This window comes from Carlito syrichta, unplaced genomic scaffold (genome assembly GCF_000164805.1).
Source record: "Carlito syrichta isolate Samal-C Ts95f unplaced genomic scaffold, Tarsius_syrichta-2.0.1 Scaffold241276, whole genome shotgun sequence".
NCBI classification, from domain to species: domain Eukaryota; kingdom Metazoa; phylum Chordata; class Mammalia; order Primates; family Tarsiidae; genus Carlito; species Carlito syrichta.
In genome coordinates, this window is record NW_007185372.1 from 591459 (window position 1) to 611551 (window position 20093).

The 20093-nt window shown below is 36.2% G+C and overlaps 1 protein-coding gene across 2 annotated transcripts; it reads left to right on the forward strand.

Annotated features, from left to right (window-relative positions):
- The first annotated feature begins 796 nt into the window (after positions 1 to 796).
- Positions 797 to 19111, forward strand: PELI1 (pellino E3 ubiquitin protein ligase 1). Of its 2 annotated transcripts, XM_008051880.2 has the most exons (7): positions 797 to 820; positions 2636 to 2775; positions 5236 to 5365; positions 11523 to 11624; positions 15665 to 15862; positions 15959 to 16147; positions 16692 to 19111. In XM_008051880.2, exons 2-7 carry the CDS (start codon positions 2705 to 2707, stop codon positions 17256 to 17258), a joined length of 1257 nt encoding a protein of 418 aa, XP_008050071.1. In that variant the 5' UTR covers positions 797 to 820; positions 2636 to 2704; the 3' UTR covers positions 17259 to 19111. The 2 variants fall into 2 exon arrangements, with proteins under 2 accessions (XP_008050071.1, XP_008050072.1); XM_008051881.1 differs by lacking the exon at positions 11523 to 11624 and having other exon boundaries at positions 16692 to 19106.
- Positions 19112 to 20093: the final 982 nt, after the last annotated feature.

Sequence of the window (20093 nt, forward strand, 5' to 3'; positions counted from 1 at the left end):
GCCGTTTTACATTTTTAAAAACTTGGGTCGTTGAAGTATATAAGTAACTGATACTACTGAAGTGTTTTGTTTCAGAATTTAGATTATTAGATTTAGAAGTAGAAACTGAAGTTGAGTTGATATTACTGTGATTGAAACTTTGGTGTCAGCTGATAAAATTGTTCCTTTTGCTGTAAAGGCAATAGAAATAAACCTATAGTGTTTTGCACGTTACTTGTAAATTCTATGTCAGGACCAGATGGTGGCTTATATTTTTTTCCGGCTCAAAAATTCTCTTTATTCTACTTTAGTACCTTCATTTTTAGAGATGAGGAAACAGATCACTTTGTTCAAAGAGAACCAGAACACAGGCTAATACTTGCTCACCATGCAGTATACTATCAGCCAAATATGGGCATTCACATAACACTTTCAGATTTTTGCCATATCTTTTCACTTACTAATACTATTTAATACTGCTTAAGTTGACTTTAAATAAACAAGCTTATTTTTTTAAGGAAAATTTTGCTGCTATATTTGGGAAACCATCACATCCTTTAATTAGAAAGTAGTTCTAAATCCAAATCAAAACAAAACAATTATTTAATTTAAAAGTAATTTAGGTTGAATTAATAAATATTATTAATTGTCTAATTATTTATATTCTAGGTCAGAAATGTGTCAAAGCAGTGTTTTCATGTTTGATGGTGGTGTCTTAATTGTCTAAACAGAAAAGCACAGCTAAAGCCTCTACTTTTAAGCTTCTCCATAACTTTTTTAAATGAAATGCTTGTTGGGGGAAAATAAGAGGACATGAATACATGTTCATATACTAAGTAAGGTATGATTTTGTGTATATCAAAAGGTCTTTTTATATGGAACCAAAATTGTTCTTTGATTATTTGAGTTAATTTCTCTTGTAACTCTTCATTTTTTACATTGAAGTTTTTAGTTAGCTTAACATAAGTTTCTTGTTCTAAATAGGGAATTTAATCAATATAGTTTATTTTTACTTACATAAAACATTTTCTCACAACTCTAATGTCACACAATTACTGTGAAATATGAACATATTAGTTTCTGTAACCTTTCTAAATACGCTAATGAATTAAAATGTCAGCAAAAGCAAATTTATCTGGGGAGGTGAGAGTTTTTTTAGTGTATTTGAATGAAGGAAATGTTTTTCTTAAAACATTTCTGAAGCATATTTCATTTCTTTAAAATAAATTAATTTAGTATTTTTGAAAAGTTAATGTATTTGTCTGAATGGCTAGACTAAATGTTTATGTCACTTCCAAGATACTAAAGGGGGTCAAAATGGCTAACCCAGTCTTCTTTGACTTGTTCTTGTTCATTGAGCTACACATATTCTGTGCTGCCATCTCTCCAAAAGTATCACTACACAGAGTTTATTTCCTGTAGTGTACAAAAGGACAAGAAGTCATTTATGATCATTCATTATTTTCCTGTGAAACCTATTGGTGGAGGTATAAAACCAGGGCACTTTTATAAGCTAACTAATAAGAGTTTTGCTGTGAAACCTTTGTAATAACAAATCTATGAGGGACCAGGAGATAGATAAGTATAGGACATACTTGGTCCCATTAAACTGCTGATGAAACAGACATGATAGTGTTTGGGGGATTATTTATTTGTAGTGATTTTTCTGACTTATCAGGCATGTTAGTCTTTTGTTTTTAATCAAATTTATATTGTTGAAACTATTTTGAGATAATTGTAGATTCACATGCAATTGTAAGAAATAATACAGAGATTCCACATATCCTTTACCATTTTCCCCCATGGTAACTTCTTGCAAAACTGTAGTATAACCAAGATACTGATATTGGTAAAGATGCAGAATATTTCATCACCACAGGACCACTTCTGTTGCCCTTTTGTAGCCACGGCTACTTTTCTTCTACTTCCACCCCTCTCCTCAACCACTGGCACCCACAAATTTGTTTTTCATGTCTATAATTTTGTCATGTTAACAATGTTACATAATTGGAATCATTCATGTAACTTTTGAGTTACATTCATGTAACTTAGTTTTCTTGTTTGTTTTTGTTTTTCTTTTTTTGTTTTTTTGAGTTGGAGTCTTACTCTGTCATCCAGGCTGGAGTGCAATGGCACACTCACAGCCACCACAGCCTTTACCTGCTGGGCTCAGGTGATCCTTCCACCTCAGCCTTCCAAGTAGATGGAACTACAGGCACGTGCCACCCTGCCCAACTAATTTTTTGATGTATTGTAGAGACGAGGTTTCGCCAAATTGCCCAGGCTGGTCTCGAACCCCTAAGCTCAGGCAGTCCTCTCGCCTCGGCCTCTCAAAGTGCTGGGATTACAGGCTTGAGCCACCATGCCCAACATCTTCTTATGCTTTATATATAATACCCAGTACTTAGCAGAAATAATAGGGAAAAGTACATCTACTCCATCTTCCTCTAAGTAGAAGTCCCCAAACTTACATTTTTGATCCATTTAAATAGTTTTGTCAACTGTATAATCATTATTAAGCAAAATGTCACATACATTGTCTATATCATGTGATACTTTGTATAATATTGTGTTCAAGAGGACTGCTGGAAAATAGCATCTTTATTTAAACTGAAATTCATTGTTCACATTATTAATGAAAACTTTTCCCCTCTAGGAAATAATGCAAAAGGTGTCCCAAGGCTCCTGACCAGTGAACAAAGATTTGAGAAAGACAGCCAAGCTCATGTTTTCTCCTGATCAAGAAAATCATCCATCTAAAGCACCAGTAAAATATGGTGAACTCATTGTCTTAGGGTAAGGTTTCTCAATCTGATGAGTCATAAAATTGAATAATATATACTGGTATCTAAGTTGAAAGTACTTTTTGAAGAATTTATCTCTTACCTGCTTCCCAAAAGAATTTAAAGCTACACAGTATAATGTTACCAAACCAAAGAACTTTTTATTTCTCATGTTTGTGCCATCTTTTTTAAGTGCTCAAATATTGCATAAACTTTGTCTTATCCTCACCCACAGAAAGGCAAAGTTCTTAAAGATGAAATGAAACAATGTATGTGTCTAATGTCACATAATCTTTCCATTTGTCTTACCTTACCATCTTTTAGAAAACTTTGCCTCAGCTGACTTTACCAAAAAATTATTTTGCCCTCGTCCTGCTTTAAGTCATTTTATGTAGGTTAGCATTTACTTATTCATTTGCACCTCTGAGGTAGTTATTGCTTTGTGCTGTACTTTTTAATTAAAGAAATTGTATAGGCATATGGTAACAGCATGATAACTCTGAAGCTCAGAACCTAGCTACTTGTTTGCTTCAAAATTAATTTCATTCATATAACTCCCAGAAACACAATCTGAAGATTGAAGAATAGATTATTCTATTATTCCAAATTATTTCAGTTTTTTTCCATCTAAACTTGCCATAACTGTCAAGATGGAGACATAGTGTTAGCCTCTGTTAACTAGAGATCTCTGAAACTAAAAATTTTAAGATTCACTTTATCCATTCCATTCTCTTCTTCTGCCTAAAAAGCACCTTTAGACATTGCATTGTTTGAGATTAAGGTTGGTGTAAGTTCTTATTTAAGTGAGAATGTGTTATTTCAGAGGAGAGAGCAGGAGAAACTGGGGAGATTGTAGGAAGTTATTGAGCTTGACTGGAAGTCAGGACTCTTAGAGCTTGGTGAGGAATAGCAAAATTAATGTATTAGGCAATGGGCTGTACTTTGGACTTATAGCAAGACTAGCAAGATTAGCAATGACTTTCTCCCATGCAACGTGTTTTATTTTTTATATAGGGTCAGTATAATGTTTATATATGGCAGTCATAGAGCAAACTTTCTTCCCAGCTTTAAGACTTGATTCTTCCTTATGAGCCACTGTTGCAGACCATTTTATAATCACTTACTCCTCCAAACTCAAAACTGTCCCTGTTACCTGCTTCATTTTCCCCCAGATTGATCAACTACATGTAGGGGATCATCAACCAAAGATTTGTTGGGGTGGGGGGTAGGCAATGAATGAGGAAAGATTATTATTGAACTACTGGTTATGCCTCAATTAAGCTGTAAAGAGTGACACAATAGCATGACGAACATACTTGGATTCAAATTCTGGCTTTGCCAGTGTCACATGTGTGACTTTCAGAAAACAATTCCTCTGAGCCTGTTTCCTAACTTGTAAAAATGGGAACAGTGATGCCAACCTTGCAGAGTTTTTGTGAGGACAGATCAAGTGAGATGATAAATGGGATAGAAGTCAATAATGCCTGGTATGTAGTAAACACCCAAACATTTTTGTTTCGTTTTTAACATTTTTCCTATTGGTTCAGTCTTTGCTTACTTTCAGGGCATATATATGTTATTATGGAGAAATGGTCATAAGATCAGAACAACAAAAGTATGCTTAACTCTTACTTAGCAGACATGTCAGTCGGACCAGTTCTGCTAATGTAATGTGAAAGTGAATGTGTACATTCAGGTAACTGAAACTTAACAAACAAGTCTAAAAATTCCTCACTTCGCCGGGCTCGGTGGCTCAGCCTGTAATCCCGCGCCTTTGGGAGGCTAAGGTGAGTGGATTGCCTCAGCCCGTGGGTTTGAGACCCACCTGGGCAGCGAAACCTCATCTCTACAATAAATCAAAAAAATCAGCCGAGCGTGGTAGCGCATGCCTGTAATTCCGGCTACTTGGAAGGCTGAGGCGGAAAGATCGCTGGGGCCCAGCAGGTCGAGGCTGCGGTGGCCAGAAGCGGCCACTACACTCTGGTCTGGGTGACAGAGTGAGACTCCAACTCAAAAAAAAAAAAAAATTCCTCACTTCAAAAGTTTAGCAATTTAAAGTGTTTGGTTCACAATTAAAGGAGATTCTGTTTTAACAATTCATAATGTACTTTTTGAATGGTGTATTAGCACATACAAACCTTAAAAAAAGAATAAGTCTAAGTCAGATATACTATGCATCAGTTCTTGATTATCTTCAATAGAAGAGGGAGGAAAAAATATAGATAACTCAAACCTATGTATAATCCAAAAGTTACTTCTCTGTGCCTTGTAGTGTAGCCAGAAAGAATCTCATTTTGTTTCATACCCAAGCTGCTGCTCTGGAGATCAGTAATTGCTAAAAGGAATTTGAGATCATTATAGTGGGCTAATAGATAATTAATTGGGAATTGATTCTTCAAGGTAAAGTAAAACATTTGTTTTATAATTGTGCAGTTCTTACAAGAGATCACCTACACTTTTTTCCCCTCATCAGGTATAATGGGTCTCTCCCAAATGGCGATAGAGGAAGAAGGAAAAGCAGGTTTGCTTTGTTTAAAAGACCTAAGGCAAATGGGGTGAAGCCCAGCACTGTACATATTGCTTGTACTCCTCAGGCTGCAAAGGTAAGAAAATAAAAATAAATAAAAAACTAAGTAAATTACTTGGAGAATATGAAAGGCTTTTATGTGTTGTTTATATTCTCTAGATTCCCCTCACATTTCTATTTCAGAAATTTCCTTTTGTTTAGATTGGAGAAGAGGCTTTGGAGACATGGTATTTGAAGAGCTGCCATATGGAAGGGGAATTGGATTTATTTTCATGACAAACCAGGATCAGTGGGTGGAAATTAGAAAGAAACATTCCCTTTCCTTATTAAAAGAGGTGGGGGTGGGGCCAGGGCCTATGTAGTATTTGGAATTGTGCAACTGTGTGCCTTGAGAAGTAGAGTTCCCACCCTGTTACTAGGGGGGCCTCGCCTGGATAAGGAATGTGGTGTATAATATGTGTATTCAGGTATCAGAAGCATTTTGAATGAGGTTATTTTTTAACTAAGGGTCTTTACCTAAGATTATGTGTATTTTCATGTTTTATTTATTTTTAGTTTATGATTTTCATGTTTTAGCATAAGCCTTGTACAAAGTAGACCTCAATCATTATTAAATTGAGTCAAAGCTATGAAAGCAGTACCCATCTGTGTCTACAATATAACTTCTCAAACCCATGACTTATTTAATGCTGCTGCTTTTTTCTTTTTCTTTTTTTTTTTTTTTTTTTTTTTAGTTGGAGTTTCACTCTGTCACCCAGGCTGGAGTGCCATGACACACTCATGGCCACCCCAGCGTCAACCTGCTGGACTCTGGCGATCCTTCCGCCTCAGCCTTCCAAGTAGCCAGAGCTATAGGCACGTGCTACCACACCTGGCTAATTTTTTTTATTTATTGTAGAGACAGGGTCTCGCCAAGTTGCCTGGGCTGTCTCAAACCCGTGCGCTCAAGCAATCCACCTGCCTCGACCTCCCAAAGTGCTGGGATTACAGGCTGAGACACCGAGCCTGGCCTGTTTAATGCTTTTTGCCCCTTTCTAACAAAATCTCCAGAAGCTAGACCACCGTTTCAGGACACTTGAACTTTTCCTAGAATGACAGACAAGTAGGGGAACTTCAGATCGTTACATTTTCTGTGAATTCCTCTATTCCAATTGTATAACACAGATTGAACTTGAGATTATGATGAGCAAATAAGAAAAATTACAGAGAGATCTGTGACTTATAGAAGTACTTGGATCTTTAGCTAAGTAGCCCTAGGATTTACACTAATATTATACCATCTGAGGTATATCTTTGTAAGTTAAATAAACGAGAGACAGTAAAAATTGGCACGAGATGCCCTATTGTAGGTTGCAATTTCAGTCTATGAAGTGAGTTGAATTTTCAGCTTTGCTTTATATCCAGTTTGGTGTGTAAAACAGAGTCCTTAAGCCTTGACTAGGACTCCTCAATTACTATTTGGGAGCCAGTGAGTGTAGAAAAGGAAGTTTCTTTTTAGGTGTTTCTTTTTGCTCCTTTGGAGAGAATGGATGTGAAAAGAAGGTGGTAGAATTGAACCACTTATTGATCCAATCTGAAGGGCTTCTTACAATTTTTCCCCACAGGAGTGCTCTTTACACTTTGGACATTGCCAGTTCTTCATTGTGCAGGACTGTCCTACATATTATAAGACATTTAATACTCAGGTTCCCTGGCCACTGGATGCCTCGCATCCTTGTAATAATCAGAAAATGCACTTAAATATTTTCAGATGCCCCTTAGACAGTTGGTTGAAAACCACTCTCAGGGAAAATATTTCTAATCCCTACATATAATATCATATTCTATACTTTTTTCCCTGTTTCTACCCTGCCATGCTCTCATGTTTTCGTTGCTATCTCCTTTTCAGCTTTACCACACAAGAATCTTAGGGATCAAAGACTGACTCCTCTTTAAATTTTGGAGAAATGTATTAGTGAGGTCATGAAGAAAATTGTTTAGTCTGGCAGTCATCTGGGATGAGTGGTTAAAACCTGGTCTTCTAGTCTAATGAGACTCAAATTTGACATAGTTTTTATTCCCAAACTGAGAGTAGGTTTACTAGCTAAAAAAACAAAGATTACAGTCTCAAAATGCACAAAAGCTAGTGTTGTCTAAATCTCTTTGGCCATTAAGAATTAATTTTCAAAATACCGAATAATTATTTTATTGAAGAGTCAGTTGAACTAAGCACAGTGGCACATGCCTGCCATTCCAGCTCCTCCAGAGACTGAGGCAGGAGAGTCACTTGAGCTCAGGAGTTTAAAACTATAGTGCGCTATTATCCTGCCTTAAACAGTCACTGTACTTCAGCCTGGGTAACATGGGGAGACCTAGTCCTCCCAAAAAAAGTTTTTGGTTTTTTTCCTTAAGAAAAGTCAGTTGTTTAATGCTAAGTTAAATTGTAGATTTTAGAACCTAGGCTGGGCACAGTGACTCATGTCAGTAATCCCAACACTTAGAGAGGATAAGGCAAGACCAGCCTAGGCAACACAGTGAGGCCTCGTCTCTACAAAAAATAAAAAATTAGCCAGGTGTGATGGCATACACCTATAGTCTCAGCTACTCAGGAGGCTGAGGCAGAAAGATCACCGGAGCCCAGGAGGTCAAGGATGCTATGATCCATGATCGTGCCACTGAACTCCAGCCTGGACAGCAGAGTGAGACTTGGACTCAAAAAAAAGAAATTATATGTTTATGAATATAAATATATGGTAAAAAAAATTAACAACATGTATATAAATGATCTATATCACATGCTTGAAATTAGATACTCTGTGGAGAAAGGAGAATAGGGAGGGACTTGAACAGCCTCAATTTTATCTGTAGTTTAATATCTTTTTTAAAAAACCAGAAGCAAGCGGCATCATTAAGCTGGGTAGTTAGTACCCAGGTGTTGGTGTATCCTCTTTGTATATTTGAAATTTGACAGTCTTAATTAATCTTAAAGCTGTTATTTTAAGGCTTTATCTATTGCAGATTAGCTGCAAATTACAACCAAGTAAAAGTTTATGATGCCAAACTTCTAATTAAGAAACATTTTTTAGACCTGGTGGCGTGGCTCAAGCCTGTAATCCCAGCACTTTGAGAGGCTGAGGCAAGAGGATTGCCTGAACCCAGGGATTTGAGACCAGCCTGGGCAACTTGGCAAGACCTCGTCTCTACTATTAAAAAAAAAAAAAAAAAAATAGCTGGGCGTGGTGGCGCATGCCTATGGTCCCAGCTACTTGGAAGGCTGAGACAAGAATCACCTGAGCCCAGCAGGTCGAGGCTGCAGTGGCCATCAGCGTGCCACTGCACTCCAGCCTGGGCAACAGAGTAAGACTCTGATCCAAAAAAAAAAAGGAGGGGGAAGGGAACCATTCTTTTAAAGGACTATACAGAAATTCATATGGAAACATAAAAGATCACAAATAGCCAAAACAATCCTTAGCAAAAGAAACAAGGCAGGAGATGTCACACTTCCAGACTTTATCATAAGACTACAATAATCAAAACAGCCTGGTATTGGTAGAGGATCAGGCATATAGACCAATGGAACAGGGTAGAGATTCTGGAAGCAAAATCTCAATTTCTCAACCAACTCATCTTCGACAAAGCCCCCACCAACAACCACTGGAGAGAGGAGAACCTATTCAGTAAATGGTGCTGGGAAAACTGACTGATCACATGCAGAAGACTGAAACAGAACCCTACCTATCACCATACACAAAAGTAAATTCTAAGTGGATCAAAGACCTAAACATAAAATCTGAAACTATAAAAATCTTAGACAACACAGGAGACACCCTTCCGGAAATGGGAATAGGCAACCAATTCCTGATCAAAATCCCAAATGCCCATGCCATAAGAGATAAGATAGACAAATGGAGCCTCATCAAACTGAAAAACTTCTGCAAAGCAAAAGCAACCATCAAGAGAGTGGGGAGAGGGACCATAGAATGGGAAAAAATAATTGCCAACTATATATCTGACAAAACCCTAACATTCAGGATCTACAAGGAACTCAAACATGCCAAAAGGGAAAAAAACAAAACAACCCTATTAAAAAATGGGCAAAAGATACGAATAGACACTTCTCAAAAGAAGATACACGAGCAGCCAATAGATACATGAAAAAATGCTCAGCCTCACTAATCATCAAAGAAATGCAAATTAAAACCACACTGAGATACAGTCAGGATGACTGTCATCAATAACTAAAAAGACAACAGATGCTGGAGAGCATGTGGGAAAAAGGGAATGTTTCTACACTTTTGGTGAGAGTGTAAACTAGTACAACCTCTATGGAAATCAGTGTAGCAGTTCCTAAAAGATCTAAAAATCGATCTTCCATACAACCCAGCAGGAAATCAAGTCATTCTATAAAAAAGATACCAGCACATGCATGTTTACTGTAGCACTATGCACAATAGCAAAAACATGGAACCAACCATGCTGATCATTGAAAGTGGACTGGATTTTTTAAATGTAGTACATATACACGATAGAATATTGTGCAGCCATAAAGAAGGGCAAACATTTGGACTTCACAGCAACTTGGATGGATTTAGAGTATATCATACTGAGTGATCTGTCACAGAAACAAACAACTGAGTATCACATGATCTCACTCTTTCTTAGGGTGGGGGTTGGAGTCTCACTCTGTCACCCTGACTGGAGTACAGTGGCATGCTCCCAGCCACCACAGCCTCGACCTGCTGGACTCCAGCGATCCTTCCGCCTCAGCCTTCCAAGCAGCCAGAATTACTACCATGCCTGGCTAATTTTTGATTTATTGTAGAGATGTGGTCTCACCAAGTTGCCCAGGCAGGTCTCGAACCCACAGTCTCAGGCAGTCCAATCACTTCGGCCTCCCAAAGCGCTGGAATTACAGGCTGAGCCACCGAGCCCAGCCATGATCTCACTCTTAAGTGGACCCTGAACCTTTATCATAATATTATTATTATTTTTTTTTTTTTTGAGTTGGAGTCTCACTCAGCTGCCCAGACTGGAGTGCAGTGGCCACTCCCAGCCACCGCAGCCTCACCTGCTGGGCTCCGGCAATCCTTCCACCTCAGCCTTCCGAGTAGCCGGAATTACAGGCGTGCGCTACCATGCCTGGTTGATTTTTTGATTTATTGTAGAGATGAGGTCTCGCTGCCCAGGCAGGTCTCGAACCCGCGGGCTCAGGCAATCCACTCACCTCAGCCTCCCAAAGGCGCGGGATTGCAGGCTGAGCCACTAGCCAGGCTTATCATAACATTATAAGAAAGGGATTGGCAGGGAAACTGCTGGGGAGGGGGAGGGCAAATAACATTAATAAGGTACCTGATCTCAAGCCAGGCGAAGTAGGGACCAAAAGAAGTCCCAAACTTTACCTATATGATGACCACTTAGCTACCTAATCCTGAATTGTACCTTACATCTTTAAAATAAAAATAAATTTAAAAAAAAGAAAAGAAACATTTTTTCACTTAGCTTCTTTGTTGTGTATAATCACTCTCTTGGGTCTTTGTATCTGTTTTCCTTTTACACTGCCTGTTTCTACTTCCTTTGTGGATGGGGCTAGATTTTTTCTCCCCTTTGATATTATCTTCAACTCATATACATAGAAAGCACCCAAAAACAAAACTGTGAAAAGTTCTTTTTAGCAATGTTTTCAGTTTGGATAAGTCAGAAGTACAGTCATTAGCATTATATCCTTTCCCTTTGGTAATGCTTAATTCTGTGAATTTTTCTGTATTTAGCCCAGCATATGGCCAACACTTGTCATCTGTAGAATCACAAAATGGTTAGAAAAATAGTTAACTCTGCTTATTGGTGAACTTTATAACTCTTTAAATGACTTTTTAAAAATAAGATTCCTCTTGCAACATTGTATATTTTCTTCTTATCAGAGCAGGACTGAATATTGTTTTCTGTTGCTACATGGGATTTGGTTTTCATTATTTTATAATTTAAAATAATAAGAGATACCTGGATTTTATACTGTTTTGATAAAATGAAATTATGCTTTTACTCTGCAACTGCTTCTAAATAGTCTTCTATACCTACACAACCTGTCACAGATGAGGTTATATAAGAGTTATCATTAGCCTCTTCTCTAAGTTTCAGGGGGAAAATACATAAATATGTCATATATTTTATAAATTTCTCTTTTTTTAGTGAAAAGATTATCTGACAACTTGATTAACCTGCCTACTAATTTTTGCTTTTAACCCTTCTATCCTTAGGCAATAAGCAACAAGGACCAGCATAGCATATCATATACTTTATCTCGGGCCCAGACAGTGGTGGTTGAATATACTCATGATAGCAACACTGATATGTTTCAGGTATTATAACTTCAGAAATTTTTTTTCTTAAAAAACAAAGTTAAAAATATGTTGTTGGTGACTTTTGCTGTGGTCATTATATTTTTATACTGTATTTTATTAAAATATATATTGATTTCTAAACCTCATATGCAGAAGTCATTGTGACATGGTTGAGATGGACCATGGATTCAGAATTCCTGGTAAACATTACCTAGCTACTCTATCCCTCAGTTTCCTCCTCTGTAAAGGGCAGGTAATAGAATTGCTCATGAATGTTAAGAGGCTTAAATGAGTTAGTGCATGTAAAGTACTCAGTACTATGTCAGATACCTAGTAGACACTTAGTGAATGTTAGCTATAAAAATCCAAAGAAACCAAGAAATATTCTGCTCATATTCATGACTTTTTTTTTGCCACTACCTCCCGCCTCTCTCCCTACGCAACAAAAAGTTCAGATAGTTTCTAACTATTCATGTCATACGTGTGTAGTCAAACTTTTTTCTCAGCACATATTTGGTCAAAGCAATAAAAAAAATTTCTCTCACTTTTTGTCCCAATTCACTGCTTATGTTCTTATAAACTGATAGACTGTAGGACAGTCGAACACAAAAATGCAAGCAAAATTATTGATATCTTCTCACTTAATATTGGGTTTGCTAAAGCCTTGAGCTTTTAAAAAACAAACTTAAGTAGGATACAGATTGCCTGATAATGTTGCTCTTACAATTATTGCCCCAATGACCTTTTCTTTTTTTAATTTTACAAGGCTAAATGTGAAAATGTCCAAAAATATACTAAATTTTAATCGATAGCAAAATATTTCTGTAGTTAATATTATAATATGGGTTTTTTTTTATGTCTTCCTCACTTCTGCCAAAAATAAATACATAAATAACATCTTTAATGAAGTTGAATGTTTAGATCCAAGGAAAACTTAACACAAAGCTTAGGATGATTTTCCACATTTTATTTTAGCAACAAACTGTTAAAATGAACAAGCTTAGCTGTTTTAAATCAAGGTGCTACTAAGCCTTTAGACCCAGCTACTCAGAGGCTAAGGCAGGAGGATTGCTTGAGCTCAGGAGTTTGAAACCTGCCTGGGCAACATAGCAAAACCTTATCACTTAAAAAAAAAAAAAAAATCCACCAAAATGTTTGATCACAGACCAGAATTTTAGCTTCAGAAAGTACCTTGTATTATTTACTTGTTTACCCCTTACCTTTTGTAGATGAAATTAACTGAACTCTTGTGGGTTAAAGATTATAGAATTACTTGGGGCAAAATTAGGATTAAACTAGGCATCCTGAATTCTAGAACAGTGTCTTTACCATCTAATAAAGGTCCTTAATAAATTACACTTTTCATTTTCTTGTTTTCATAGAGAATTTTGCCCAGTGTCGTAAATTGTACCCTTTGGAAAATCCAAATATTTCTGCATCAAAAAACCTAAGATATATCAGAAGCTATTCTGAGGAACTAGGCAGTCTTTGAGGAACTTGTATTATAGACATTCTAGGATTATCTACCCTCTAAACTGAACAATAACACTTGTTGTTCAATCCATCAGATATTCCAGTTCTAACTATGCATTGCTTGGCACTATGAAGTAAATAAGGGAGACATTACGAGTTGATTACATGCCTAGGTGCTCTACAGGTATTCTAAATGTGAAGTACAGGCTTTTGATTGGGTTGAAGAAGGATGGAGAAAAGACTTTCCCATAGTGACTTCTTTAAGTAGATCTTTACCAGATTGAGTAGGGTTTTTGCCAACTGTTAGAAAAGCATTCTGGAAGAAGAGATGGCACAGAAGTACACAGTGTGGTAAAAGACTGATGAATAAGCTACATGTAGCTACTTTGTCTACAGAAATAGCAAGAAATTAGGCTGGGTTGGTAGACGGGAAGCAAATCCTGAGTCAGTTTCTAACTATTATCAGAAATAAGAAACAGAAACTTGAGTAAGCTGTTCGGAACTATTAAGTCTCATGGGGATGGAGGAGAGTGACATGATAAGATCTGTATTTTTAAAGATAATGCTAACAGAAAGAGGAAGCATCACTAAAGTTTATCTTTTTTAAAAAATATTTTATTTTAAAGATGTGGGGTACGATTCAAGGTTAGGTATTCAAATATTCATTGTACAGGTACCCTTGTTGATGAGGTGTGCCCCTCCCCTCCTCTGGCAGTTTCCCACTACTGCCAATCCCTTTCTTAAAGTATTATGATAATTGTTCAAAGTCCACTTATGAGTGAGAACATGTGGTACTCAGTTCTTTGTTTCTGTGATAGATCTTTCAATATTACAGACTCTACATCCATCCAATTTGCTGTAAAGTTCATAATTTTGTCCTTCACTAACGTTTATCTTAATATACAATCATGTTTTGGCATTTGATTATATTCATGTAGGTTTTTTTCTCTTTAGGGAGTTTCTTCCTTCTCACTATCATTACCAATATTAATTTGATGTCTTAAATCTTTTTCTCCAAGACTCAGATCAAATATCATCTCTCTGGAACGGTCTTCTCTTCCAAATAAGTGCCGCTTCTCAGTTCAATCCTTGGCTTATATCTTTCGGCTCTTTTTTTTTTTTTCAGATTGGAAAATATAGCTTACTTAAAAAGTAAACTAGAGAGAGAGAGGAGATTCAAGGCAGGGAACAGGGCCAAAGCCAGGAAACATGGCAACAGCCATAGCTCAAAGAGCACATGGTCATACCATAGTCTAGTAAGGCAATGACCTCTTTTGGCTCTTAAAGAGCCTTTTTATTTTTAGAAATAGTTTTCATTTGAAAGATCTGAGACCATTTTCTTTGGATATCATTATCTTAAAAATAAAAGGAATATCCAATCTTATATTTGTTAGCCAACCAATTTCCCCCTAAAACTATCCAAATTAAATATAAAGACTTTATATGTCATGATTGGACAAAAACACTAGAGAGTTTTACCAAAAGTGTACTGATATGAGGAACTCTTAAGGCTCAACGGGGAAGAGTGATTTTTAAGAGTCATTATCTTTGTAAAGTTATCCACATTCTTCTCAGTACCCCCATTCTTCAATTTTATGATACTACTTTATAACAAATTACAAACGAGCTGATCATTTCTAAATTTTTAAAACTATGTGACACTTTTGCCATCTATTCCACCGATTTTCTTTTTTCTTTTCAACTTTCAAAATGAAATTAATTTATTTACTAACTAGTACCTCTGAAGATGTTTTTAATTTTCTGATACTTCACCCATCTAGGACTCTTGTCTAGAAACCTTGACTCTCTGAAATATAGGCCAAGAACTAGGAAGAAAATAAAAAGGACATATATAAAACAAAAACCACTGAGTTCATGCACTGCAACTTTTCTTTGCTCCCAAAAAGCTTTTGGAGTTGGTTATTTGATTCTCAACCCATAGCAAATAAGAATAACTAGAAGAGGGATTTATTGCTAGAAACAGGCATAACCAAAAGCAAGGAATGACTGCTGACAGCCTGATAGAAAAGAAACAGAAAAAAGTGTGAAGTATACAAAAGACCCCAAAGCAAGGCTATACAAGCCTTTAACATAAGAATAAGTAGTCTTATACACCTCTTACAGTGTCTGAAGACACTACTGCATTTTAGCTTAATATAATTGGTATTCACAGTGTAATAGCCTGGAGTCATCATAAAAGATTTACTTATATGTTCACTATATACTGTTAAAGAAGATAGAGTTTCTCTTTGAGTATCTGTAAAGAGGAAAAAACCTACATTCAAAAGGGTTAAATTAAAGTCTGCAGCCATCTAGAAATCTCAGCCATCCTGAACTCTTCATTCCCTAAGGGTTTCATATATTGTTGTAAGTTCCTACTTAATGCTGTGCTCTAAGTGATTACTGCACCAGAGAAAGTCTGACAGATTCATTTTCAAGGGTATAGATGCCCCCAAAGTTAAGTATGATAAGTTTAAACTTTAGAAATTTCAGAGGCTTAATGCTTTTCCTTATTGTGCCCTTCTTGAATGCATTTTCTACTATGTTCTTTGAATAGGTTTATAGATATTTCTTTTTTCCCTTAGATTGGTCGGTCGACTGAAAGTCCCATTGATTTTGTAGTAACTGACACAGTTCCTGGAAGTCAAAGTAATTCTGATACACAGTCAGTACAAAGCACTATATCAAGATTTGCCTGTAGAATCATATGTGAACGGAATCCTCCCTTTACAGCACGGATTTATGCTGCAGGATTTGATTCATCAAAAAACATCTTTCTTGGGGTAAAAAACTTTTTTTCTAAAAAGTGCTTTCTTTTATACCAGCTTCCATGTCTAAATTACAAATAATTGGAAGCTCACTACTATTATTTCTACTAGGAAAAGGCTGCCAAATGGAAGACATCAGATGGGCAGATGGATGGCTTGACCACCAATGGTGTTCTTGTGATGCATCCACGCAATGGTTTCACAGAAGACTCCAAACCTGGAATATGGAGAGAAATATCAGTGTGTGGAAATGTATTTAGCTTGCGTGAAACTAGATCAGCTCAGCAGAGAGGAAAGATGGTAAATACTGAATTATATCTTCTTAATTAGCTACAATAAACACATAAGATGTATTGGGCTGTATACATTACATATATTACCAAAAAAACTCATAAATCTATTGCCAACACAGAGTACTGTGTGACAGTCAGACAGTAACTACCAATTACTTTACTAGAGGATAGTATTGTAATGTTTCATTTAGTAAACTGGAAGTTTATTTTTCTGCCATATTATATATTAATATATTTTAACACACTTTTATAAATTAAATAGCACTCTGATCTTTTCTACTTGTGTTTGTGTATCTTTGACCATATTTACCTAATTAAAAATATGATGTCTTAATCATAAGTTGTCTTTACTGTAAAGCTAAAGAGATATGTTGCTTTTTGATATTTTATCCTTGATTCTTAAACTTAACGACTGCCATCAGTTTCTTAAATATTTAGTGACAACCCTAGGAAATCTCATTTCTTGAGTAAGGAGTACTTAAGACCAAAATTCTTATGTAAAAATACAAAACAGAGTGGTGAATGTGTATTTTGATTCTTGTCTCCTCTAGGTGGAAATTGAAACCAATCAGTTACAAGATGGCTCATTAATTGACCTCTGTGGTGCAACATTGCTGTGGCGTACTGCAGAAGGCCTTTCCCACACTCCTACAGTGAAACATTTAGAAGCTTTAAGACAGGAAATCAATGCAGCGCGACCTCAGTGCCCTGTAGGGTTCAACACACTAGCATTTCCTAGTATGAAGAGGAAAGATGTTGTAGATGAAAAACAACCGTGGGTGTATCTAAACTGCGGCCATGTGCATGGCTATCATAACTGGGGAAACAAAGAAGAACGTGACGGAAAAGATCGTGAATGTCCTATGTGTAGGTCTGTTGGTCCCTATGTTCCTCTGTGGCTTGGATGTGAAGCTGGATTTTATGTGGACGCCGGCCCTCCAACCCATGCATTTAGCCCATGTGGGCATGTGTGTTCAGAAAAGACAACTGCCTATTGGTCTCAGATCCCGCTTCCTCATGGTACTCATACTTTTCATGCAGCCTGTCCCTTTTGTGCACATCAGTTGGCTGGCGAACAAGGCTACATCAGACTTATTTTCCAAGGACCTCTAGACTAACAGACAGTTGTCCTCCAGGACTGCATTATAAATTTATAAGCTAAGTGAGTTGGGTTTCCGAACCTGTTGTCCATGTCAGTTTTTCTGCTCTGGCCATTTGCATTAAGATGAAGAATTTTTTAAAACATTTATAATAAATAGTAGCAATTTCTGTGCAAAAAATCTGGGAAACTCAAGCAAAGAAATTTCTGAAAGTACCAGTCTTCTGAATTCTCAGTTTTGAAAATATATTTTGAGGAGAAAAAGACATAGTCTAATTTGATGCCTTCCTTTTAGTGTTTTTGAATCACCCATCCTCAGTGTTGAAAATTGTTTTGTATAACTGAGGGTACTGTTGGTTCAAACTATGTTAGTTTACAGTTTGTTGCAAACATTGTAAAATACAGCAACATGTATATTAACTTTTTTCTATTTATCTTTATTATAGAAAATATCTTAGAATGTTCTTGATAGAGTAGCATGGTAATGACAGTGTCACACTCTTGGTGTGAATGGTAGCTTAGTGAGCACATAGCTCAAGGATTTGCAAAGTTAGAAAGGAAAACAAGAGAGCTTCTCTCCCCATCCCCATCTAAATATGGAATTTGGTAAATTAGAATACTTTGTAAAACCAAATTCATATTAATTACTATTGTGTAAAAAGTGTTTTTTTAACCACATTGAAGATAATCAGGAAAGATTTTTTTCCTTAATGTTTCTCTCGAGTGTAGTACTATAACAAAAACTTACTGCTAAGAAACATTTTATATGCTCCTTTGAATATGCAATTTAATCTAGATTATCTATTTTTCTCCCATGATAACTAATCTGTTTTTAGTATCAACAACATTTGGCAAGTTTATTTTTTGGATATCAACTGTGGTTCATCTGTTCACTGTTTCTAGAAAAAAAAGCATTCCCATAGGAAAAAACATAAATTAGCAGGAAAGGAGAGTGACTTGATTTACTTTAGAGAAAGAAATGCTTAATTAATCTGTATTTGGCCTTATCCAGGCATTAGGAAATCTAGAGATCTAAAGGGTTGAATGACAATAGTGCCCCATTTTTTAATCCAGCAGACTAGCCTTAACTGTGAGCTTGAATCCTGAGTTGCTGTGGTGTGACTCAAGTAAATATTTGGTTGGCAGGTGAGCACCAATGACAGCAGAGTGGAGGCACACACTGCATGGTCTGTTTATTCTCTAATTTCAATATATTTTTTGCTTTCGGAAGCAAGAACAAATTTCTTCTTCTCTCCCCTCCCCCACCCTTTTAAAGATACACCGCAAAAAAAAGGATAGACAGTTGCACTACATCAAACCCTTTTTGGCACTTGTAGAAACCAGTACACTTTTAGATTAGACAATATCTTTTTTTAAAAAATCTTTTGATTTGTTTTCCTTTTGTTTAAGAAGTTGTATAATACTTAATTGACTGTAGCAAATTTTTGTATGTGGTAGCATAGCTTTAATTTATCCTATTACAACACTGTTCTGAATTTTCTTTTGATTTTAAAAAAACAAAATTTGTTGCTTAAGAAGCCATGAACTATTTTATTTTACTTCAACTGTCAAAATGTCCTTGTTTTTAAAAATGATAATTTGGGTTCACTCAGGAAATGCATGTCAGGAAACCTGTATTATAAGTTTATTAGTTGTGATGTATCAGTAACTGCTGTTGCCCCTTTTTCAAAGAAATCTAATTGATTTTGAAGTTTTCTAGATTGTCACATGCTTTGTGACTAATGCAAGGAAATCGAATCCTGTGTTGTATTTGTTCTAGTCATTTCTTTCCAGGCTATATATTGTAGCTTAATTTTTATTTGCCATTAATTTATTCAAACTAAGTAAATACTTTTCAAACTAGATATTTGAGTTTGTCTCTGTGAGTTCGTTTTTGCATAAACAAAAATGGGAGACCAGATGTGAAAACTGGACAAATCTATTCCACATTCCAAAAATGTTCATTTAAAATAGATGAAGAGCTTGCATTTAATGTAGCACATTAAATGGTTCTCTATGGAAAGCATCACTTGGTTATTAATAAAGGAACTTTGTTAGTGGTTGAATAATTGAAGGCCTTTTCCAAGCTCTACCCTGCTAGGCTCTTTGCAAGTTACATACTAGACTATTAACACAGTGCCTTGGTGACCATAAAAGTTTCATGTTCTTCCCAAAATTTCCTCCTAGCAGCTGGGAAAAATTTGCCTCATTTTCTATCAAATTCAAGTTTTGAAAACTCAAGCTATTTAAGTCATTGGGTGTTTTCTTTTCAAGCATTTTGAGTATTGGTTCTGTCATTTTTCCAGGGCCTAATGGAACACTTTGACTTAGTTGTATTAAGGGAATGTCAGTATTCCAGCCAAGAAGGAGAAAAAGTTGTGTTTAGATCTCCTACATACACTCTCAAGAAAGATTATCTTTAGAGCTTAACTCTTTTGTCAAAGCAGTCTTTATATTTAAAATTCCTTAATTTGTACAGGATTTAAATTTCTCTTCATCTAAAACATTAGGGTCATGAAGCAAAAAATGAAGGGCAGACATCCAGACATGGGTGTTCTTTCAGTAGGTTATCCTCTTGCAGCTGTACTTGCTTACTTCCCTCATAGAAAAGTCTTCTAGTACATGGAAAGCAGAGTGGGAATAAATAATGGTAATAATGTAACTATATAATTACATCTAACATTTGAGTATTCCCACTCCACTCTTCCCTCTGGATACCTCAAGAATCAAAAACCACGAGTAATGCATGATGTGCTGACCCATACAGAAGGCACCTGTGAAAAATCTATTCATTATGTCTTTAAGTTTATAAGGTAAACACAATTCTAACACTTTGGCCCCTCACTGCAATGGA

What these genes read in the sequence shown, in the direction of transcription:
- PELI1 (XM_008051880.2), top strand. Translation starts at nt 2,705, where the DNA reads ATGTTTTCTCCTGATCAAGAAAATCATCCATCTAAAGCACCAGTAAAA. An exon ending in GGTGAACTCATTGTCTTAGG is followed by an intron (nt 2,776 to 5,235) that starts GTAAGGTTTCTC and finishes TCCCCTCATCAG; the next exon opens with GTATAATGGGTCTCTCCCAA. An exon ending in CAAAAAACATCTTTCTTGGG is followed by an intron (nt 15,863 to 15,958) that starts GTAAAAAACTTT and finishes TATTTCTACTAG; the next exon opens with GAAAAGGCTGCCAAATGGAA.